This window comes from Juglans regia, chromosome 7 (genome assembly GCF_001411555.2).
Source record: "Juglans regia cultivar Chandler chromosome 7, Walnut 2.0, whole genome shotgun sequence".
Lineage (NCBI taxonomy): Eukaryota > Viridiplantae > Streptophyta > Magnoliopsida > Fagales > Juglandaceae > Juglans > Juglans regia.
In genome coordinates, this window is record NC_049907.1 from 36,961,979 (window position 1) to 36,987,115 (window position 25,137).

The 25,137-nt window shown below is 37.1% G+C and overlaps 2 protein-coding genes across 2 annotated transcripts; both read left to right on the plus strand.

Moving 5' to 3' along the window:
* Positions 1–1,749: 1,749 nt before the first annotated feature.
* Positions 1,750–19,527, plus strand: LOC108989149. The gene is made up of 3 exons (XM_018962664.2): positions 1,750–2,741; positions 12,032–12,339; positions 18,836–19,527. The coding sequence occupies exons 1-3, from the start codon at positions 1,831–1,833 to the stop codon at positions 19,186–19,188; spliced, it is 1,572 nt and encodes a 523-aa protein (XP_018818209.1). The 5' UTR covers positions 1,750–1,830; the 3' UTR covers positions 19,189–19,527.
* Positions 19,528–21,109: 1,582 nt separating this feature from the next.
* Positions 21,110–25,068, plus strand: LOC108989147 (FRIGIDA-like protein 4a). Its single transcript, XM_018962663.2, has 3 exons — positions 21,110–22,488; positions 23,641–23,816; positions 24,278–25,068. The coding sequence occupies exons 1-3, from the start codon at positions 21,588–21,590 to the stop codon at positions 24,767–24,769; spliced, it is 1,569 nt and encodes a 522-aa protein (XP_018818208.1). The 5' UTR covers positions 21,110–21,587; the 3' UTR covers positions 24,770–25,068.
* Positions 25,069–25,137: the final 69 nt, after the last annotated feature.

The following is a 25,137-nucleotide window of genomic DNA, read 5'->3' on the forward strand; positions in this document are numbered from 1 at the left end:
AACATTGGATGATTTGAAGTAAAACTCTTCTTAAATCATTAGAAGCTTGTAGGATTTTTTGAGCATTTTCTCAAGGAAGATATTTGGAGAGTGCATGTTTGGAAATCAAAACTTTCTTATAATTTCATTTTTAAACATTATCTAAATATAAAATATTTTATAATTTCAAATTTTTAATTTTTTTTAATCATTATCTAATATAAAAATTAGTGGTGTAGAATCAGGTCGGAATTTTTTCTGGTCTGGTTCAAAACTCGAAATCCGGGTGTACCCGGGTGGTTGAGAGAAACCTAGATCTGGTTCGATTTTATGACTCGATTATTCGTAATCGGGTTTTTTTTTTTTAATATTTTTTCCAGATATCCAAATTTATAACCAAAAAAGAGAAAAAAAAAATCTAGATTGAATCCGGTTATCTACCCGATTTTTAGAATCCATATCCGGATCCAGTTATGGCTGGATATTCAGATTCGGATCCGGTTACACACCCCTAATAAAAATCAATACAATTTTTACAAATTTCAAAATAAAATACAAAAATAATACAATTTTTATATACTTCAAAATAAAAATAATATTAAAAATTACATCCAAATAATTTCTTAACTTTATTTATTAACTCTCACAAACTCCAATACATTACTTATTTTAAAATATATTTTTCTTCAATTTTTATTTATTTTTACCCAAAACTCAATAAAATATTTTCACTTGAACCATTTCATTACAATTCACAAAATCTTGAAATACTTTAAGCATCCAAATAAGAGATTCGTTTGTGGAGTGAGATGTGATGAAAATTTTAATTTTGTGAATAGTAATAAGATATTTATGAATAGTAGTAAGATAGTTTGAGTTGAATATATGTTGAGTTTTGAGAAATGAGAGAGAAAAAATTGAATAACAAATATTATAAAGTTAAAATGTTGTTAGAATATAGTTTTATAATATTATTTTTATTTGGAGATTTAAAAAAGTTAAATTGTTTTTTATTTGAAAATTTAAAAAAATTGTAATGATTAGTTTAAAAAAGTTATAATGATTTGTTTGAAAATTTTATATTTAAATTATTTTAGAAAGGAGATGAGATGAGATGGAATTGGAAATTTTGGAATAAGATTATTTCCAAACAAGCCCTTTTGAATATTTTGCTAGTTTCAATCAAACATTCTCACAATGGTATAATGTAAATATCAAAATATTCTATTATATTTTTATAATAAAAAATGATATTTATAATCATAGAAAGTGTAAATGTCGCACATTTTTTTTGAAATAATTGAGTAAATATCTAAAAAAGTAATTTTATAATAATAAATATATTTTTTTTCAAGATGAATATGTGATGCTTTCACAATCATAATTGTATCTAATATTATCATTTTATAAGAAAATGAAATCAAAATAATTTTAAAAAAATTTTAAATCTAAAAAATTATTAGTCTCAATGCAACGTGCAACTTTACCAAAATTGAGACTCCTCATTGAAATTCTTCAAAAAAAAAAGAAACACTAGAAGTTATTTTGGAAATTCCAATCATCCCCTCTGCGTTATTCATCATTTTTACACACTAAATACCATATATCATATTTATTTTTATTATTATTATTTTTAAAATTTAATTTTTTTAAACTAATTAAAATCTTCTACTTATTATTTATATATCATACAGGAAAAAAAAAAAAAAAAAATTGTGTCGTGCATTAGACGGGGAATAGAATTTTTCAATATAAAAAGCGACAGATCCTTTTTGTTGACACTCTCTTCGTCTGCAAAACCGAACCCTGGTTCTTCAAGAAGTAATATCAGCAGGCGCTCTGTCCTCTAGGATGGCCGGAGGTAATCAGAACAAAAGCGCATCCCATAAGCCTTCTCCATCCTCAGCCTCCTCCTCTCAACGCAAGTCTCGCTGGGAATCCGATAACCCACCCTCCGACTCCTCCAAAAAACCCGCTGACCCCAAACACAGCAAACCCCCATCCAACCCCACTCCGAAACCCCCGAGCTCACCCCGTCACAAAACCCCCACCGACCCAAGTCATTCCGGTCATGCTCCAATCCCCTCTTCGGGACCTCCATTTCCCTTTCCCGACCCTGCCGCTCTGGGCCCTCCGCCTCCCCCGGTCTACGGTTTCCACATGCTCGACCGGCGTACTATAGTTCTTGCAGACGGTACCGTCCGGTCCTACTTTGCCCTCCCGCTCGATTACCTAGATTTTACTCCGCCGCGGCCTCCCGCTGGAAGATTCTTGCCGATGGGCCCCGGTCCAAGGCCCGAACTGGGCGGGTTCGATAACCGTTTTCCCGCACCGGCGAGTCCCGGAGGTTTCAGTAGGCATCAGGATTACTGGAACTCGCTAGGGCTCGATGGGCGGGGGACCGCTGAGGGGTCGATGAAGAGGAAGTATAGAGAGGAGGATGAGAAGGATGAGTTCTCCAAGCACATTCCGCAATTCGTGCAGTATGGGCACTCCAACGGTCTTCCGGTGAGTCATGGCGGTGACCGGGGCGAGTCTTTTGCTGGAACCAGTGGCCCGTTTGGCCGTGGCGATGAATATAGGGCATCGAAGTACATGAGGGTTGGTGGTAATACGGGTCTTAAGCACCTTGAAGTCGATCAGAACGCATTGAAGAAGGCGTTTCTCCAATTTGCGAAGTTAATTAATGAGAATGCGAGTCAAAGGAAGAATTACTTGGAGGAAGGAAAGCATGGACGGCTCCAATGCATTGCTTGTGGCAGGTCTGTTTTTTCCATACTCTTCTATTTCTTTAAAATTTTCTACCTGGCCTGAAAAACCTGTTTTCATTTGGACGGGGGTGTTAGAGGAAACTACATTTCGTGGATTTTAAACTCTTCTTCACAATATTATTATTTTTGCTCCTAATTAACATATCGCGTCCTGCGTTGGTGCTGTATTCGTTTTGAGCTATCCATAAGTCGTACCAAATTGGTATACGGAGGAAGTATTTAGTTTTTTTTTTCCTTTTCTGTGTTGCTCTAGGAGTTGGGATGGCTATTTGACATGTCTTCCACAATTGTATGTGTCTTGTATGGCCTATTAGACTGCAATAAAGACCAAGCATTTTGTTACTCATCTAAAAAACTTTCTGTACGTATTATTGAGCTGAGGTATGAGAGATCAAATGCATTCTGCATAGTGTAGGTGTCAGGAATTGAAGTGAGATATAAGGAACTGTCAAGGACAGCAAGGTGTTCGCAAGTCTGATATATATACATGTGTGTGTGTGTGTAGGTATGTATGTATGTCTGTATTGTGTGCTTGTTTGTTTTTGTTTTTAGTCAGTTAGTACTTTTGAGTTCACTTTTGGTATTTCTAACTATGAGGTGACTCGTCAAGTTAACTTACTTGACAAATAGGAGATTAAAAATAGGTTAACTTAACTTGAAAAATAGGAGATTAAAAATAGGCGTGGGAAAATGGTACTGTGATTGTTCTTGCGATTTACCTTTTGCAATTATTTAGAAACTTGCTTTGGTAGATTTAGGGACTTCTTTTTTAAGAAGTTAAGATACCAAATTTTATTAAAGAGCACTTGGGGTGCAACCCACATACACTGGTTGTATAGATAGGTGAAACACCTAGTTTAAAGAAAGGATGAGGAGCAAGAATTCAGAAACACTACAAAAATCAAAGCTGGTATTGTTGTGGGCAATTGTCTACTCATACAAAGGCCAAGCATAGAAGTCTTTTTTACTCTTCCAATGATGTCTTGCAATCCTCAAAGCTGTGGACAATGCACTCCTTTAAATGCTCCCATTAAGCATAAAGGAGCTATCCTCCATACATCTATGCTCAAGATGCCTTCCAGTTTGCCCCACCAACTCCAAGCCACCGTTAACTCTTATCACTAGCTGTGGAATCACCCATTCAGTCCCAAAAAGGTGGAAGATCACGTCCCACAAGGCCCTAGCCGCTTCACCGTGAAGCAGTAAATGGTTGATAGTTTTCCCACACCTCTTAAGCACACAACACAAATCGTATGGTTATATTCATGGTTAATCCAGTCACAATGTGAAATCGTGCAGTGGTAAGTTTGTCAACTATTACTACCTTGAATGTTGTGTCAGAAAGAGGGCCTTGGGGAATTGATCGTTGACATTACATAGGATTTCATAGTGTAGTTTGTGGACAATTTCACATGGTGGTTAAATTTGATCATTGCCTACAGTTTCTGGATGCACCATGTGGGTATTGGGAGGAAGTGCTTGTTGTCTAATGCTTAAGAGTTGTGTTTGTGTGTGTGCACTTAGAATTCAATAGTGTACCTCACATTTTTGTTTTTTCAAGAAGACTAGTGACTCGTCTCCCTTGGTTGGTTTTTCATGAAGCAAGGAATTGTCTCTTATCAACTTTATCGGGAGGTCTTTTATTTGTAATTGCTTGCATTTACTCTAAGAACCTTCTAGTTCTTATCCTAGTATGTTCATACTTTGTGTTGCCTTTGAAACTAGTGTTTACCCAACATGAAGGTTGAATTGTTAGGTGTATGATACTTGTATGTTGCTTCAGTGCCTGAGCAATAGCTTGTTTGGTGTCAGCTATTTGTAGTGCTTCTGTGAGGAATTTTCTTGTTGCTTATATCTTAGTTTTGTTTACATATTCAGTTGAGAAAGGTGGTTGTTGGATCTATGCAATATGCATTGGTTCCTTTTTTCAGCTGACTTTTTATACTTCTGATGGTACCTTTAGTTGTTTGATAAGATAGTTGTGTATTTCAGTGGATTAATGTAACCATGGACCTGATAATCTGGGAAAGATTGCTCTGTTCATGCAATTTTTTTTATAAGATTCCCACTATTCTACGTATCAGAAAAATAGGATTCCTACCATTATATGTGAAATAGTTACGTAATATAATGCTGAAAATTGGAAAATAGTGACTTTGATTTGTTCTTAGAAAGTATTTTTGGATTGTAACCAAGATGAGATATCATCCCCAGTAAAATGTAGGATCGATATACTTCATGTTTTGCTTCTTTTTTCTTGTATCTTTTCCTTCTTCTAGATATGTCACATGTAGTTGCTCAATTTATGCTATATGCACTTTTCTTCAGTTGCTGCATGTGCAGGTCTTTTGATTTTAATATGTATTGAGGTAGTTTCAACTGTATTTTATTTGTAACTACTTACATAGAAGTACATACACTGGATCATCATCTAGGTTGGATGATGCATTGGCAAGTTACTCTGGTGTATGTAATGATATGACAGTTTTCACTTATTTCTTTTCCTATTAGAAAAGTGGTTGCATACAATCATGGTAGAAATTAGTTGAAAATGGATTTAGGCATTAGTTTGGGTATGCACTTCTGTTTGCACTAGAAATTGTTCGCTTTGATATGTGCTTCTATGCCATGCTACTTGTCCTAGGACTATGACCTATTTTTAAGGGATTTGATTTGATTAGCTTGGAATGCACATCTCTGCTTTTCCGATGATTATGGCCTAATTTTTTAAGGCCTCGATGTAATTATTCTTTTATCGGTAAATAAGATTTTATTGATCGTAGGAATAGGCAAAAGCCCAAGGGTCATATACAAGAGCAACTCCTAGAGGTGATGTTCTAGTGATACAAAAAATTCATGAATGGTCATGCCATTAAAATCAATTACAATCGACCATTGTAACAAAGTGTTAAAAAAGAAAGTTCCATGTTCATCCAATGACCACTCACGATCTTTGAAGCTTTGCTCGTTCCTCTCCCTCCAAAGACACCACCATAGGCTGATGGGAACCATCTTCTAAATTGCGGCAATTTGAGAAATGCCTTGGAGACCTCCCCATAAAGCTAAGAGGTTGATCACCTTTCTTGGCATCACCCAAGCTACACCCACCCTAGCAAATGTCATTCCACAAAGTTTTGGCAATCTCACAACGTATTAGTAGATGATCGATGGATTCTCCACTCTTTTTACACAAACAACACCTGTCTAAGGCTATGATTCGGTGTTTCCCTAGGTTATTGATAGTGAGAATCTTCTCCAAAGAAGTTGTCCATACAAAAAAGGATGCCTTTAAGGGGGGGCCTTTGTCTTCCAAATGCTCTTCCACGGGAATAGATTTACATTATGCTTAGAGATGGATTGGTAGAAGGAGCGTACTGTGAACTTCCCTTTTGCCGAGGGGCACCAAAAAAGCTCGTCTCCATCTCCCCCCCTCATAGGAACATAATAGACTAGGTTGTAAAATTCAGAGATTGCTTCAACTTCCCAATCATGGATAGTTCTAAGAAATGTGACATTCAATTGAGGAGTGCCGTTAGATTGGTCAAGGAGGTCCACAATCAAGGCTTCCTTCCTTATTGCTATACCAATGAAGTCTGGATAGGCTTCCTTAAGTGCCCTGTCACCACACCACATGTCATGCCATAATTTGATTTGAGACCCATCACCCACCTCAAAGCAGGTAAAATTAGAAAATTTAGTCCATCCTTGTCTAATGTGCTTCCAGAGCCCCACCCCATATGATCCACTCACCTTCTTTGAGCACCAACCTCCCCATGCTCTACCATACTTTGAGTCTAAAATTGTTCTCCACAAAGCTCCATGTTCTATGGGATATCTCCATAGCCATTTGCCCAACAACGCCTTATTAAAAAGCTGCAAATTTTGGATACCCAAACCTCCTTCAGAAACTGGGGAACAAACGATGACCCATTTTACTAGATGAAATTTGAATACTTCATTCATCCCTCGCCATAGGAAATCTTGCTGAATTTTCTCCTTACGTTAATCCACCTTTGATGGAAGCGGAAATAAAGAGAGGAAATAAGTCGGTAGGTTGGAGATGGTACTTTTGATGAGTGTGTCTGTGCCTTCTTTGGATAAGTACATCTGCTTCCAACTAGCAAGTTTCCACTCCATCTTTTCTAGGACATCATTCTAAAGGGATATCGATTTTTAGTGAGCACCCAATGGGAGACCAAGATATTTCATGGGTAAATTAGATGTCTTACATCCTAAGATAGAAGCCATACTATCCACATTATGGACTTGCCCCATCGGAACTACATCACATTTGCCCAAGTTTGCCTTCAATCCAAAAATTACTTCAAAGCATAGGAGCGTCCTCAATGCACATATATGATCATGGCTGGCCTCACAAAATAATAGGTTATTGTCGGTAAATAAAAGATGAGATATATTGAGAGATAGAGAAGCGTGCAGTAGAGATGCAATGTTTGATCCATGAGCACCACTTCACCCCGAAACCACATCTTTCGAGCATATAGAGTAAGAACCTCTATTGTTTTTTTGATAAGTAGAGTAAGGAGATGTTTGGATTCGAAGATGATTTGAGATGAGCTGAGATGAATTGAGATGGATTGTAAATAGTAATGAGATGAGTTGTGAATAGTAGTGAGATTTGTGAGTTAAAGTTGCTGAATAGTAATGAATAGTAGTGAGATGAGTTGAGATGAGTTGAGATGACCTGAGATGACTTACGAATCCAAACAAGCCCTAAGAAGCTCTAATTGATTCGATCATAGGCCTTTTCCATATATAGTTTGCGAAGAAGCCCCGGCGCTCCCAACTTGAATCTACTATACAAACATTTGTTGGCAATAAGCACCACATCGAGTATTTGCCTCCCCTTCACAAAGGCGTTTTGGGGTTTGATATTACTTTCTCCACCACTATGCTTAACCTGTTCGCCAAGACTTTGAGATAATTTTATACATCCCACTCACTAAGCTAATGGGGCGATAATCTTTAACATCAACCACACTCGGATTTTTTTGGAATGTGGAAGAGGCTTGGGAATTGGATTATTTTTAATTAGTTCCCAAATTGTATAGGTGCTAATGTTTTTAGTTGATATAGAAATTTAAATTTTCATTTTTGTATAGATTATCCTCCTCCGTGCATTTGATAGATTAGATCATATTTGGAGGTTATTGTCTCGATATTATATTATAGGCCATCTCCAATCAGCGGATATCTTTGTAGTCAGTGTCTAATGAGTATCGTATGGCATCAAGGTCTCTACGAAGATCATATTTAGGGGTTATCGTCTCTATATTCTATTAATGGCCATCTCCAATCAGTGGATACTCTTTGTAGCCAATTTTCTATTAAGTGGCTTATAACATCAAGGTCACTACGGTTTGATACTTATGTGTTGTTTTCTATCTAGAACGTACAAGAATTGTTGAGCAATCCATTTGAATGGTTGGGTTTCATGCTTTCATTTCTGGTTGGCATTTGATAATATCACTTACAATTCATGTTGTGTCGGATTCAGGTTTGAGTTCGTGTCGTATATCGACCCTAAATGAGTCAATTCTGTCAACCTTAAATGGGTTAGAACCCTCAACTCTAACCCATTAATTTCGTGTCAGGTTCGTGGGTACTATCAAAATTCATTGGCCCTATCATATATATAATAGTGTATCCGTGCACATACATTGATATTTGTGGCTGCTTGCGTGTACACATGGTCTCTGTTTCTTTGTATTTTTGTCACCGCGAATGGATTGTAATTCCGGAACATGCTGAATGAGTATAATCAACTAGTCAACTCTTCTTAATTGCTTTGGTTCTTTACGTGATCACTCATTCAGTGTCATATTGCTTGAGTGACATGAGCAAGAGTTTCATCCCTCTGCTTGGTGGTTTGGTTTTCTTTTTTATTGTTCTTTTGTACTTCTGATATAATACTTTGAGGGAGGGGAGATTGAGCTTTGAGATTACCTAAAATCTTTAGGTTTGAGTGGGTATGTGCTTCGTAGTTAGGGGTGTAGATTCTAGAACCAGGCCAGATTTTTTCCCGGTCTGGTCTGAAACCCGGAATCCGGGCGGTTGAGAGAAACCTGGATCCGGTTTTATGACCTAGTTATCCGTAACCAGGTCCCTTTTCTAAAAAAAATTCTTGCTTCCAATTAGTTATGATGTGAAGAGTAGTAGCATTGTATTAGTCTAATTAGTTATGATGTATTATTATTTTTTTGTTCTTTGTAAATTAATATTTTGCATTGTGATGTAACAACAATATTATTTATTTTGCATTATTACTTATTTTGTTATTTATTTTATTTTTTTTAAAAAAATTTTAAAAAGTGTTTAAATTATTTTTTAAAAAAAAATCTAGGCAATTTAAACATGATATCTAATTTTAAAAAAAAAAAGTGCTATAAAAATATTTTTTAAAGTTTAAACAGTTAAGTATTAATAAATCCGGTTACAATCCGGATATCCAGATTTATAGCCAAAAAAGGGAAAAAAATCCAGTTATCTGCCCGGATTATTTCTGAATTAATCCTGGCGGATAATTGCCTGGTTTTAGAATCCGGATCTGGATCCGGATCCAGTTATGGCCAGATTAAGGATATCCGGATCCCGTTGCACACCCTTATTCGTAGTGGCATGTGGCATGGAAGATCTATTCAGATAAATTTTAAATTTCATTACCTAGCTATAAACCGGCTTCATACTATTTATTGTACAATGTCCACATGTTTAAAAGTGTATAAAATGAGGATGCTAAGATGATTAAAGCTTGGTTTGGAAAAAAAAGAGAGCCTGCTATCTCATCTTATCATATTTCATCTCATCTCATCTTATCTCAATATCTAAACGCTCCACAAACACAAACACTTTTTAATTTCAAATTTTCAATTTTTTCATTTAATCAAAACTTTCCCAAACTTTTAAACAAAACACAAAAAAAATTCAACTTTTTCAAATCTCAAAACAAAAATAATATTAAAAAAATTATATTCTATCAATATTTTAGCTTTATAATATTTTTATTCAACATTTTCTGTCCTTTTCCAAAATCCCATAAAACATCTCAACACAAACCATTTCATTACTATTCACAAATTATTTTACTACTATTTATAGATCATCTCATCTCATCTCATCTTACTATCCAAACCAAACCTAAGTAGCACCAACGGCTTCTCTTCAAAATGTAAAGGTATTCATATTAGAAATTTTATTAGAACCACTCATTTTTTATCAAAAGCTTGTAATTTAGTTTTTGATGCAGCTAGTGGCCACCAAGGAGGTAGAATGAGAATTTAATATCTGTGGAAGTTAAGAGGCAGTGGGAGAAATAAGATAACAAGAGAGAGAAATAGATTTCAATGGTCTCGATTTTCATGATTTTCTTGTTTCCATTTCTTCTTCCTAAATAGGTGTTACCTCTTGTATACCCCTTTGTGTACTTGGGCTATGCCTATTCTTAGTAATACAATCGTTTACTTATAAAAAAAAAATATGGATTATTATATACACACTAGTGTATTGGCCTGTGAGCAGATATTCTGTTTTAATTTAAAAGCTTTTATTTCTACTTCTATTTATATTTCTAGCTAGATAACTGTCTTTTACATATCTCATTGTATGTGGGTGTGCATTTTAGTGTTTTTAATGAAATGATTATTACTTATAAAAAAAGTTTGAAAACTTTTCTGCTTTAAATTCTACTTGGAGGGTTTCTGATTGCTATCTTGGCTTTTTTTATTGCCTCTAGCAATTAGCAACATAGGTTCGATTAGTCTGAACTTTTTCTTATATGCTGCTGTTTCAATTCTGCTGCCATTTTTCTGACAGATACCAAAGCCTATATCAGCTGCAGTACTGGCCTTAAACAGATTTAATTTTCTCAAAATTAACAACTGTTCCAAATCATTTGCTATCAGTTGCTGTGATCCCTAAACATTTCCAATTAGAACCATTAAGCTCTTCGTCATATATACTGTTGTCTCTAGCTGACTGCCCTTATTCTTTCGATTTTGACAGAATTAGAAGCATAATCCCAATTTAATACTACGCTCCACATCATTTGTTATCAACTCCTATGATCTCTAAACTTTTCCAAGTAGAACCATTTTGCTAATTTCATACTATGGTGCTGGGTCTTTTACTGCATCTTCATTGAAAAGAGAGAAAAAAAAAGCTGTGCTGGCGATTCAATTGTTTAGTTGGCATTGGTTGTGGCTCATAAGTTTGTCAGCTCTATGTATGTTGTATTCAATCAGGTACTGGTGACTCGTGGATGGCATGACATTGTAGTGTTTATTTATTTGTTAATTGAGCAGAAACAAGAGCTGTCTATAAGAACAATGGCATATGTTTCTTATTTAAGCTAAATACATACACATACTTTGCATATCGGTTGAAAGGTTGATGAACCTTGGTTTTACGTGGTAAATTTACTCGCATGTTGGACTAGACTTCATACTTGCTCTCAAGTGGGAGCTGTGTGGAAGATGATTCCTTTGTGCATTATGAGGTGTATTTGGTTGGAAAGGAATGAGAGGTGTTTTAATAATAGGGAACGCAATGTAGAAGAACTCTGGAATTTTTTTTTTGTGTTCCTTGTTTAATTGGTTTTCAACTATTGTACTTAATGGAGGGGCTGTCCATGAGTTTTTGTCCTCGTTTTTCTAGTATTAGAATGTATTTAGGCGTTTCTTTTGTATACATCCTGTGTACATGGGCTTCACCTATTTCATTTGATGAATAAAGTTTACTTATAAAAAAAAAAAAAAAAAAAAACCTTTGATTGTTCATTGAATTTGGTCTCCATTCAGATCTTCCTAGTTTAAGATTATTGTACTGTTTTATCTGTGATTTGGAGGCACAAATCATCACAAGCTGAGTTATTGCGGAAATGGTGGCATTACCCACAAATGAAAGTCAAAATGATTTCATTTTTTGAAACTTTCGAAATGGATTTTTCCATGTGTAGAGATAAAAGTCATTTGTAATTATCTCAGTTTTTCTTTTATACATAATGGAATGATTTATTGTTCAGTAGTGTTGTCCAGCAATGCAACCAATATTATTGATGCTTTTTTTTTTTTTTTTCTTAGCTCTAATCTACGATATTGTTTAGCCATGATATCTCACCTTTTCACTTATGCCTTGAATATTCCCTTGAACTGGTGAATGCATTGCCTTCTTTCCCCTTATAGCTCAAACTTGTGGGCACATACTGATATCTGAAAGGAAACCCTGAATCATTTCTTCAATGCCCTTGATATGCATTATTTCAGGTCTTCTAAAGATTTTCCGGACATGCATGGTCTCGTAATGCACACTTACAACTCAGATAATGCTGACTTGCTTCTGGATCACTTGGGCTTACACAAAGCTCTGTGTGTTTTAATGGGGTGGAACTACTCGAAGCCTCCTGATAGCTCAAAGGCATATCAGTTTCTATCTGCTGATGAAGCAGCAGCAAACCAGGATGATCTGATTATATGGCCACCTGTTGTGATAATTCATAATACAATTACAGGAAAGGGTAAAGATGGGCGCATGGAAGGTTTGGGAAACAAAGCAATGGATAGTAAAATTAGAGGTATAATGCACCCTTTCATTTATTTGTTGTTATTATTTTCTCTGTATTGAAATGTCTCTGCAAAAATGTTGGCCTCTGATCATCCAAATCAGATTCATGCATCTGATTTTAGTCCCACCGTCTATAGCAGAATGCTTATGATATTTTTAGGAATAATTCTATTAGTTTTTAAGGGATATCTATTTTAGGGCAAAGCTGCATTCAATCACCTCTAGTTTAGTTCCCGTGCTAGCCTTCTAACGTTGGATTGGCTTGATTTGAGAGACACTTTCATTTTGGAACTTAGTGTTAGAATAGGATGTGTGTATTCGACCATAGGTAGCTACAGTTACAGGTCTTTTGAGTGTATTTATATTTCAGTTCTTCTAGGTGCAGGCGGTTTCGCGCACCAACCGCGCACTAATTGCCCAGCTGGAGAGTAGAGTTTTCCTTTTACCAATTTCCCAAAGGACCCCGACCCTTGAAACGAGAAAAATGGATAATAATCTTTTTAGTTTTTAACTTCTTGACCATTTTCCTTCATTTTCTCCTTACTGCTCTCAAACCCTGTATGGATATGAGCATCCTCTTCAAGCCTCGATCTTCTGCGCGAACATTTTTCCAAAATCACATCTTTTGCTGATCTGGGTCGTCAACAGTTTTGGTGCAGACAGTAGCTTCCACCGCTTTTTGGTCTCAGTTACTTCACTCTGAATCCGTTTATAGGAACAAACCTGGTTGTTTCTCGTGATTTTAATTTAATGGCTTTCTGATTACCATAATCAGATTCTGAGAAATGGGTTTTTCCTTTTACACGCGTAACATCGATTTGTGTTTATGAGGGTAGCTTCATTTTTGTTGCTTCTCTCTCTCTCTCTCTCTCTCTCTATATATATATATATATGCTAGCCAGTGATATATGTTCTATCTAAAGTTTCTGCTTTCTGAGAAGATAAATTCCTTGTTTGGTCCTCTGAGAATTCGTAGAAAAGGAAATAAATTATTATTCTTTATTCATAGATATCTCGTTGTTTGAGAACTGAGAAATTGAAGAACTCTACTCCCCTTGGAACAATCTGGGGCAGATTAGGCCACCATTTCATTTTCTGAAAGAACTCTAATTTTCCGAAGAAGTTCGCTACGGTTGTCGTTTCAGGGAAAATATACGCCACTGGAGGTGGTCCAAGGACTTTCATTTACTGAAAGTGAAACAAAAATGATTCGCATCATTAAAAAAAAACTCCTGCCCAAAACTCAGTGAAAGTGAAACGAAAACGAACCGTTTCATTAAAGGCAAATTACATGTCAGCTGGTCAGTGCACTTCGGTGCGCAAAAACGCCAACAAGACTTTTCCTTTATATTTAGTTTCCCTTTTCTATGCCAGCTTTTTTATTCATTCTACAGCTACTTGTGAACAAATGTATTTGTTCTATGGCCACATCCAGTATAAAGTGTTTTTTTATGGTATTGTTCATTTTGGGTTAAGAGTAACAGTCTTTGATTTATTTCAGATGTGCTTGCTTGAGGAACCACTAATCAGGTTCACTTGCGGATATCATTATGAATATGAATCATTGGGCAATATTTATAAGCTTATTGGTATTGGTAAAAGGAAGGGTATTTTGGGGGGTCAGAGTAGGGATTAATTAGAGAGAGTATTGAAACGTATATTTGACGATTCTGCCTGAATTTCTGCATTGCATCGATGGTGGTGGATCCATGATCCATCTGTTTCCTAGTGCCGACTTTGGGCGTGACGGGAAATTGGACAGGAGGTGGTGGACCCCTATAAGCCAATGAGCCCCGCCCATGCTGTACTATACTCAACGGAGGCTCCATACACAAGGTTTGCGAGATTGGTATGGGACTCTTTGGAAAAAAAAAAGAAAAAAGAACTGTTGTGTGTCAGAACACCCTACAACTGTGTTGTTTGCTGTGGCATTGCATTATTCATCTTCTCGCTCTAACTTCAACCTCCATCAAATGTTTGTGTTGGTATTGAGACTGTTTTATTTATTTATTTTCAGTAGGGATTTGGTTCTCAAAGGTTTGCGAACACATTACTAACTGCATTGTGAAACTCTACTGATGCATGCTGTGATAGTCATGACGTTTTGATTCTCATATTTATTCAAATATTTGGTCCTTGTTCGTGTCCGTCCATCACTTCTTCTCATTGTTAGTGATTTAAATTTAATTACCTTTATGTACTGAATCACTGTTCTGGCTGTGGCCTCCCTTTTGTTTCAGCTTTATAGAGGATTTGTTTACATTTGTTAGAATGTTATGATATGATTAAATACACCATTTCCATCCGTTTAAGCTTTTGGGGCAATTGATCATTTTTTAGAATCTAAATCTTTATGCCCTGTTACCTCTACATGCGTGTTTTGCATTACTTTGTATTGAGAAAAATGTGTGGGCTTCAACTTGGTTGGGCTGGTTGGTTGAAGGCAACAGAATTCTAGTTATTGTTGAATTTAAGTCATTTTATAACTGACAATGCAATATTAAGGAATTTCTGACTCTTCATTGGAAGTTCCATGGGGTATAAACCATCCAAAAATATAGCATACTAAAACAAAAGCTTTGAGATCCTCCATTGTCCTTGCACGTCTTCAAACCTGCTTTCTCATCATCTGTACCACATTAAACATATCAGAGTCATGCTCCATTGTGATCATTCTCAAGTCTTCCTTTACAACATGATAATAAATCTGCCACCTGTCTAGGCATCACTCAAATCTAGCCAAAGAGACCAAAATATGCTTGCCACATAGTGCTAGCTATCTGACAATGGACTAAGAAATGATCCATGGTTCTCCATCCCTTTACACAGGCAACGCTATTCTATCAACCCGACATCTCTCATTTATAGAAAGTTTATGAGATCCTATTGGTATTTAAAAAAATGTAGAAATTTTAGATACGTTTTCTTTAGTGAGATGTCACAAGCATCTCTTATTTTGGAAAACCAGCCTGAGAGGAATGCCTTAGTTTTATGACGCCCTCTAGAAAACCAAATTAATCTATTGAAGGTTCATAGATTGATGATCCAAGCTAAAAGAAAAGAGTGATGTCAAGACTTTCAATGGATGATTTCACTTGGTAATGTGGTCCAGAGTCGTTCACTATAAAGGAGGTTGACACTGGGTGCTCAAAATAGGTAGGGAAAATGTATAGAGGTGTGATTTAGAAGAAATGGGTGGGTGCAGTAAGGCTAGTTATGGAACTTAATAATTGTTAATGCATGGCTAAAGGTGATTATGGGTGAAGTTTGTGTCATGCTGAACTTATGCTAGGCCCCAAATTAAAGCAGGTGGCTGAGATTTACTACTAACAGAATTCAAGGCTCAAGCAGGTACTCAGTTGATGTCTAAGAGTTGCATCTCTCACGGTTGAGCTTTTTATGTTGCTTGATGCACTTCGTTTTTACTGGTGCCACACATTTTTTTTTCCTAGTGTTTTTCTTTCTGTTCTTTGTTTCCTTTAAAGTCTCACTTTGGAATATAGACAAAAGAACTATTTATCTCTGCGTCCTGTGTAGAAATTTGCAGTTTTAAGCTTGTTGCAATTAAATGGTCATGTTGACTTCCATGAAGCTCATCCAGATTTCTCAACACCCCACCCCCCTGCAGAAAACAAAAAGTAGATTAAAAAACACTTGGATTTATATGAATTGTGTTATGGCCTATGGGGGACCTTAAGCCTCGCATATAGGCGAGGCTTCCCCTTAAACCCAAATTTGGGATAAAATTGCCTAGATCATGAGCCCATGAATGATACTGTAGATGATTGATAGCAAGCAATTGCAGGTTCTTTTATATTTCTTATGGTGTGATTTTAAGATTATATGATTTTCCTTCTTAGTTTCTTTTTGCACCTATGCCCTCCTCCTCTTTCATTTTCTGGTGGTGGTTTATAATTTTTGTTTGATATTATAGACAATTGAGAGCAAACAATTGCAGGGTTACAAATTTGGGACATGCTAGCTAGATCTGGGGACGTACTAGCCAGATCAACCTAGTATATACTTGATATGGAAGTTAGCATGTGGCCACACCAACGTGTCACAAACCAAACAATATTTCCTACTTTATGTAGTATCCATATGCAACGCGGCATTACTAACTTGGGTTCAGATGCTATCTTTTATGATTTGGGGCTGGGCTAGCTTTTTGTGACTATATGTGAGATAACCCAAAAGTAGTTACTTTTTTTTATAAGTAAAATTTTATTGATAGTAAAAGGCATAGCCAAAGTACACAGGAAGTATACATCGAAAAGTAGTTTTTTTTTTTTTGCCCAAAAGTAGTTACTATTAGAGCTCCTCTTAATTGTTTATATAGCCGAGATCAATGTACTCACTGCATGCCTGCAGACCAACTCACAATCCACAATCTGGGGTATCATATGCTTGCCTCTTTCAATTCTATATATATATGAGCTGTTGTTTTCTGCTCTTGCCTAAGTATGTCTTGATTTTCACTTTGTGTTTGCATTAAATGAATGTGCCATTCCCAACATTTTGTCATTCTATTTGGTTCGGTCAACATGCTATATTCACTGGCAGACCACCAACCACAAATTAAAACCACTGGTTTAAGCAGGCTTGGACCAGCTTATCTTGACTTGTCAAGCATTGTAGAGCCTCATTATCTGTTGCAGTTGTAAGATTATTCTTAGCAGGAAAAGGTATTATAGGCATGCTTGAAAGCATCCATTTGTCTGTTCAATTCCCTAGTGCCTTGATATATTGCTGGAACTACCTATAAAAAAATATATATTGCTGGATCTGGTGGATCCAATTCCGCTCTCTCCAAGTATCGGTTAACATTTACATGAGTTCATGCTTGGCTTTGATTATTAAGTTTTTAATGAGATTTAACTACAGGAGGAGATGATGTGATTTCACATGGATTAACAAATCCATATTGGACCACTGGTTCTGATGTTTATAATCAAATGAAATAAAGCAGTTCAATAAGACCCAATACCTAGAGCTCACATCATATAACTCAAACTGCAACATTGTAGAATTGGCTAAGCTTCTTAATATCTTTTTTGAGCAAGAGCTAAAGTAGCTCCTAATAGTAATGTCTTAGTGTACTTGGGCTATGCCTTTTGCTTTGTCAATAAATTTTTTATTAAAAAAGTCATCATTTAAGGTATAACCATAAAAAGAGGAAGAAGCTGAGCTACAAGAAAAAATCGTACTGCTACCATAGTGGCATTAGAAGAGCTGAAATAGTAGTAGTAACTAGCATAGCATCAGGTAGCCTTACCTAAAGTTTTGAGGATGAGTTCCCATTTAGTAGGATTGCGTGTGTTAATTGTCAGTATAATTTAAAGAAAGGCCCTTTCCTTTGATATCCAAAGTCCCCTTTCCTGTAAGCTTGACACAAACTGGTTGGATTATATTAGATTTCATATATTCGCTGAACATGTAGTAGGAATCATAACTTAGATTACAAATTGATTGATGAATATCTTAATAAAAGCTACTATGCATTTGTGTTGTGGAAGTAGGATATTAAACTAGATCCTATTGATGATTTACATGTTTATCAGTCTTCTCTGCCTTGATATTGATACAGAATTTTCTAAAGTTCAAAGTTCAGCTGTAGCAGTGTCTTTCGTGTAGATTGGGTCTTTTGCGGTTGTCTTAATTTCTCGTTGCGAGTGTTTTGGAGTCTTTTCCAGGGATTGTGGTAATAATGGATGCTGCTTCTGTGTTATGAAATGGGCCTGCAAGCTGCTTTTCCTGGGCAATGGGCCTGCTAGTATATTACAATGTGATTCTAAGTTATTTATTTATACTCATTGATCAAAAAGCAAAAGCAAGGAAGTTGAAACTTCCTCAATCGGAAGTTGCTGATTAATCCAATTAGATTTTGTTTGTTCAGACAGAACCGAATAATGGTCTCTAAATTGTGTTTTAATAAGGTCGTTTTACTAATCCCTTTATGCTTTATACTGCCTTGATTTGCATGTTTTGTTTCTCCCTTATCTCCTCACTTGTGACATTTTTGTCTAGTATATTTTTCACTTGAATCTAAATGTTATGTTTCTTATCCATCTGAAAATATCATATGGTGGGGGTGATGTTTGCCCGTCTATTTTTTTTTGTATGCTTTATTCATCTGTCAAGTACCATCAATAGAGTAGAGAGATGGTTTTTGCTTGCATAATGTGGGAGTCTTTTGACGTCTAGCCAGTAGCCATCCAGTGAGAACTGTAAGAGTCTATTGATGTAAATGTATTTAATAGTAGATATATTTTGGGGGCCTTGGGATTTCTCTAGAGAGAATCTGAAAGTCGTCACTGGGGAAATGGAAACTGCCTTGTTTTGGGATGCATTGATATTAATTCAATAACATGTTAATTTGATATTTATCTTTGAGTATCCTTATCTGCATTATCATGCACTTGTTTGTATTCATGATTATCCTTATCTGTATTATCAGTGAAGTCCTTTCGACAAGTTTTTTCCAATTGATTGTATTCATGTTTCAGATCTTGGATTTGGGAGTGGAAAGTCAAAGTCTGTGTATGGGAGAGATGGTCATCTGGGTATAACCCTGGTTAAGTTTTCGGGTGACCAATCAGGCCTTAAGGAGGCAATGCGGTTTTCAGAATTCTTTGATAAAGAAAATCATGGACGCAAGGCTTGGGCTCGTGTACAGCCCTTGACATTTGGCAGGGACGACGAGAAGAACCCAAACCTTATGCGGGTAGATGAGAAGACGGGCGAGAAAAAGAGGATCTTTTATGGTTATCTTGGAACTGCTTCTGATCTGGATAAATTTGATTTAGACATGAGGAAGAAAGTCGCGATCGAGTCTTGGAGGGAACGCATCTCCATGTAGGTTCTTGGTGACAATGCAAGGTAGTGTGGTGTATTCTAATTTATTGTCACTTAGCACAAGAACATCTGATCCTTAGGCCAACTGGTCATTTGATGATAAATGTTTAATGTAACATGCCAACAGTTGCTGATGATATAAGTCATGCAGCCTCGTTGACTGCTGGTGCTGCTTGTTGGGTAATGCAAGGTAATGTTCTCGGGTGTTAAATGGTAATGTTTCCAGCTGCAGGTTATATGTTCTCAGATATTCCTCACTGCTTATCCTGATTATAGAGTTTCGACACTTCAGCTGAGAGAGAATATAAGAAGTTAGAAAGAAATATGTATCGGATTTAATTTATATTCATTCTGAAAAAGGTTAAAAACCCAGTGGACCATGGCATGCCTCAGTGGGAGTTTCCTGAACCACTTCTTATGGGCCTGAAAGCAATAAATGAATTTGACAACATGAGAAAGCCGACAAAGCCTGTGAGCTTCTTAATCGTGATGACTTTTCTAAGAGCAAACGAGGAGGAGGAATAGGAAGGAATTCATGTGCAAAGAATAAGATAAGAGCCTATAAAATATTCTTATGGAAACATAAACAAACGATACTGCTCATATTTTCAACATTTGTGTTCGGAAAACTTAGGAGAAAGGATGTTGAGTAGCCTGTCATATAGGCCCACCCACCAGAGCCTATTTCCATCAAGATCTCATAAAATTAAATTTATAAGACTGTCGAGTCTACATGCGATATTTTAGATTTAAAAAAGTTTTACAATATAAAATAGTTTATAAATTTTATTTTATGATAAAACCAAATATTTATCTTGCATATTGAGAAGTCAAACGTTATGGTTGGAAAAGTAATAAGATTTGAAATCCCATTTTTTTAATGCATGTGATGTGTGTATTTTGTTACTATTATTTGGCAGGTACTCATTACAACATTCACTTGCCACTTTAATGTGGGCAAGTGTGGATGGAATTATCATCTATACAGGTGGAAGTTGTAAGAAACAAATATTAATGATATATATAATATAATTCAATATATATATAATTCAATATATATATAATTCAATATATATATATATATTGAAAAAGCAGACATGGAAGATGCATGAAATCATTGTCATTATTATTACCCTTCTAATTAGGTCCGAGGTCTGATACATCTAAATTTGAAGCAAGTGGGGGGTGCTTTAAGTTAAGTAAAAATTCCAACCTCCCTCCCACCGGGCCGCCTTCCCCCCCCCCTTTTTTTTTTACCCTCCAATTCTAACTTATAGACAATTTCTCTTCTAATGCACTCTGGGCCCATCTAAACGTAACTACCAGACCAGTTTTACTGATTACTTGGCATTTTTAATTTTATGAAGAATTTATACAAATACAAAAAATGAGTTTGAGAATTCAAGAGGGTAGTATAGGGTAGATTGAAGTGTAAAGTGTAAGTGGAGTGTGATTTATTTGTGAAAAAAAAAAAAAGTAATATTACATAGACTTAAAAATGTGAAAATCTAGCAATTTTTTTTTTTTTAAAGAATAATACTATGCATTAGTCATTATTCATTCACACACTTCATATATAATTTTTTTAAAAAGTGTGAAAATTTTTTTCATAAAAAGTGAGATGTGAGATGGTAAATAGTGGTTATTTTTAAAAATGAATTGGTAAATTTAAAACCTATCTTTAAAAAAACAAAAAAAAAAAGGAAAACTAAGCAAAATGGCAAAGATTCTTTGGAGGCTAAAGCAACAAGGTAAGATTTTTAGGAGTACAGCGTCCAGCCTAAAAGACATGACTGAGGAGGTGTCATGGTGATGCGCGCGCGCGCATGCATGCATGCTGATGCCTCTGTCCTTATCCTTCTAAACGAAAATACGATGTGCTTCTGTACAAATATGTTACATTTTTAACTTAAGCTTAGCAAATACGTCTTTTACACTTTATCTGACTCCACCCCATGTGGTGGTCAGTGGTTCTGCTCCCTCTCCCCTCTCCCCAACCTATCTCTTTCCTATCTGCTTTTTTTTTTTTTTTTTTTTATCCAACTTCGGTTTCCGCGAAAGTAACTCTCTCCTCTTGTCCTTTACTCCATCCATCCCAAACATGCCCTTATCCCACGTCACTACTCCCACTTTACCATTCTTTGTCCTACGCACCCCATGCGCACTCTATCGCCAGCCCTCCATCTTACTTTTTTCTTAGACGCCATAACACGTGTCTCTCCACATTCCGTCCACGTCACGTCACCGTTTGTTCAATGCTCACTTGACTTTATCTTGTACCTTTTTCTTCCTCTCTCCTCTCTCTCTCTCTCTCTCTCTCCCTTCGTTTTCGTTTCTAGGGTTTCGATTTGCTTCTTCTGCTGCTTTTTCTGGTAGTGAATTGCGGTGACCAACGGCGAAGCCATGGGGTCTATCCCCGATCCCGGAGAGTTGTCGGAGTTGAATCCGCCCAGCTTCGATGAGTTCCAGCGGCAAACCTCACTCATGACGAGCTGCACACTCCTCTGGAAGGAACTCTCGGACCACTTCTCATCCTTGGAGCAGAACCTCCTGAAGAAATCCGAGGCCATCAGAAACAAAATCCTTAACCTAGACCATGAAACTAAGGCCTCCCTCAACGAGCTTGAGAAGCGCGAGGTCACCATCCAAGGCAGCGTCGAGATCGCCCTGGAGAAACTCGAGGCAAGCAAAGAGGCCGCGTTTTCGGTTCTACAGAGAGCTTCCGATGACGATGAGAACGGAGAGGTCGATAACGACGACGGTTTCTTGCTGACTCTTAAGTCGTTTTGCTTGAAAATGGATGCTCTCGGATTCTGGAGGTTCATCACCGGGAAAAAGAAGGAACTAGACATGTTGAGAGCTCAGATGCCCCTGGCTTTGGCCGAGTGCATCGATCCGCCAAGGTTCGTTCTCGAATCGATATCGGAGGTGTTTCCTGTCGACAAAAGGGTCGAGAAAAGCGAGAGAGTGAACGATTTGGGCTGGGCCTGCGTTCTAGTGCTGGAGTCTTTGATACCTGTGGTGGTGGATCCGGTGATCGGAAATTCGAGGCTGCTGGTGACGCCGAGCGTGAAGGAACGAGCCAGGGACATCGCTGAGGCGTGGAAGGCAAGCTTGGAGGAGCGCGGTGGTATAGAGAATGTGAAGACTCCGGACGTGCACACGTTCCTGCAGCATTTGGTGACCTTTGGGATTGTGAAGGAGGAAGACGTGGGTTTGTACAGGAAGCTTGTGGTGGGGTCTGCGTGGCGGAAGCAGATGCCGAAGCTCGCGGTCTCGCTTGGGCTCGGCGATAAAATGCCCGGTATGCTTTGTTTCTTAATTTTGTTGTTTTATTTATCGCGGGTATTTCGATGGTCTGGGTTAGGAAACCATAAGCCAGCTTTTCCAGATGTCATGTTCTCAGCTTTTGTAAGGCTAAATTTCTTCTGTTTTGAAATACTTAAATTTCCAGTTTTCCATACGTTCTTCATCATATTCAGTACTGGGGATAATCGAGGCGCTGCAATAAGCATGGACCTTTAGAGCAAGGATTGTTGGGGTTTTTTGTTTTAGTTTTTTTTTTTTTTGGGGGGGGGGTATGTAATTCATGGGCTGTCGGTTAGTTCTGCTTATGGATTCCGACTACCGAGATCTCGTGTATCGATACAAGTTTCGACGTTTCGGAGAAAGCAGCGGTACTTTTATGTGATTGATATCTTTGAATATCTGTTATAGTTAATGTGATGGATTGGATAGGAACATGTCCAATGGATGAATTCTTGCAGTTTCAAATCCAAAATCACTTCAGAAGCAAATGTCTAGATGGTCTTTTACAAATTTTAGGATGCAAAGGGTTTATGTTATGGACAACTTGGCATGCCGTTGGTTGACGGGAGTGTATTTCAGTAATATGAAAGTTTTTTCAGCATTCTTCGCATCCTCATGTTGAAAGCATATCATATTGTTGATAGTGTTGTTCGTCCTATTCTTATTTTTTTGCTGTTTTCCTTCATATCGTGGCAGGATATTACCTTTTAACACCCTAGCAAAAATAATTATTTTATTTTCATTCAAATTTCAAACACTAACAAGTATTTGTGCCATATGGATTTTCAAATTTATCTTTTGTACTCCCGCTATTTGTCTCGAGTTCAATGCTTTGGCTCTTTCTGTTGATTTTATGAGTAGTTATTTATTATGAATAATATTAACTTGTGGAATTGAATAAGAGCCTAAATAGATTATAAAAGATAATTAACAAATACTTCTACATATGACTTGTTGATAAAAGCTAGGTTATTTTCTGTATCTGTTTGTAGAACCTAGAACCTACTTGATGTATGATTCGTTGATTGTTGTTATGATATAGATATATTTAAGCATGATATCATAATCTCATGACTTTTAATAATGTTTGTGATGAGTATCTGGTTTAGTTGAGCTTTTAATACTTTGGAGGTGGTCTTGTGTGTAGATATGATTGAAGAATTAATCAGCAGGGGACAGCAGCTTGATGCAGTGCATTTTACCTACGAAGTTGGCCTTGTGGACAAGTTCCCTCCTGTTCCTCTTTTGAAAGCCTTTTTGAAGGATGCAAAGAAAGCTGCAGCTTCCATCTTGGAGGATCCCAGTAGCCCTGGCCGAGCTTCGGTAGTTATTTCATTATTTCAGCTTTGGATCTTTTTTGCTAACAAATCTTATGAGTTGTACATTTATCTTTCATCTTCTATTTTTTTTTTTTTGGGGGGGGTGTGGGGGGTATGGGCTGTACTTATTTGCAAAACCAGATTATCTTTCTTTGTTTAGTTTCAGATGTCTGGTCTCTATTACTTTGGTTTTGCTCATGCCATTGTATACAGATTCATGAGCTTTGACCCTATCTTATTCTCTGAAGCAATTTCTCCTACCAAATAAGCTTGGCACTCGAAAGCCCACTGCTCATGGATGAAATACAATCTTGACTTTATGCATGCAAGTCTGGCCGAGATTTGGAGGAATATAACTCAATTACTTTCAGGACTTTAGGGCCATCCATGTTGGGTGGAGCACTGTTTCCACTATATCAAATATGCATAGATTAATTGGTATTATTGCTGTTTTTACTTTTGCAGCAACTAGCTGGACGTAAAGAGCAATCAGCTCTCAGGGCTGTAATCAAGTGCATTGAAGAATATAAGCTGGAGGCTGAGTTCCCTCCAGAAAACCTCAAGAAACGCCTTGAACAGCTAGAGAAGGTGAAGACAGAGAAGAGAAAGCCAGCTGCAGTCCCTGCGAACAAAAGAACACGGGCCAACAATGGTGGTCCTATGCCTCCTGCCAAGGCTGGCCGTTTGACAAATGCTTATGTATCTTCCTTCCCTGCAGCTCCTACATTTGTCAGGTCTCCCTCTCATGGTCAGTACCCTGCTGGCGTCCCTCAATACCATTCCCCACCCCCCATGTATGGCAGCAGAAGTCCGCCAGCAAATCCCTATGCTTACTCTCCAGAAGCGGCCCCTCCTCCCCTTGCTGGATCATACCCTGTAGCTCCGATGAACTATCCTGCATATGCGGGCTATGGGAATGGCATTCCACCAGCGTATCAGCAGGCTTACTACCGATAGACATGACTACCCTTTGAAGATGGTAACCACTGATATGATGACACCCAAAAATCTCATTTGCTTTCTCAATGGTTTGTCTGTAATCACTAACCGTTTAATGGTAGCGATGTATGTGTGTTAATGGTGACATTTGTCCTGCTTCTTGCTCTGTCATGGTGAGAAGTTGTATTTCTAATGTTGATCAGACGGTAGATCTAGGTGACTGTGGAAGTTAATTAGGACGGCCTTAAACAGCATCAAGGACTTGACAGCAATGCCGTATGATTAATTGTAGAAACTTTGTTTATTGTTTTGACCTTCCCTCCCCCTTTTACATGCGGCTTCACAACGAAACAAATGCCATCTATGTCTTAATTGGTTGAGGGTCA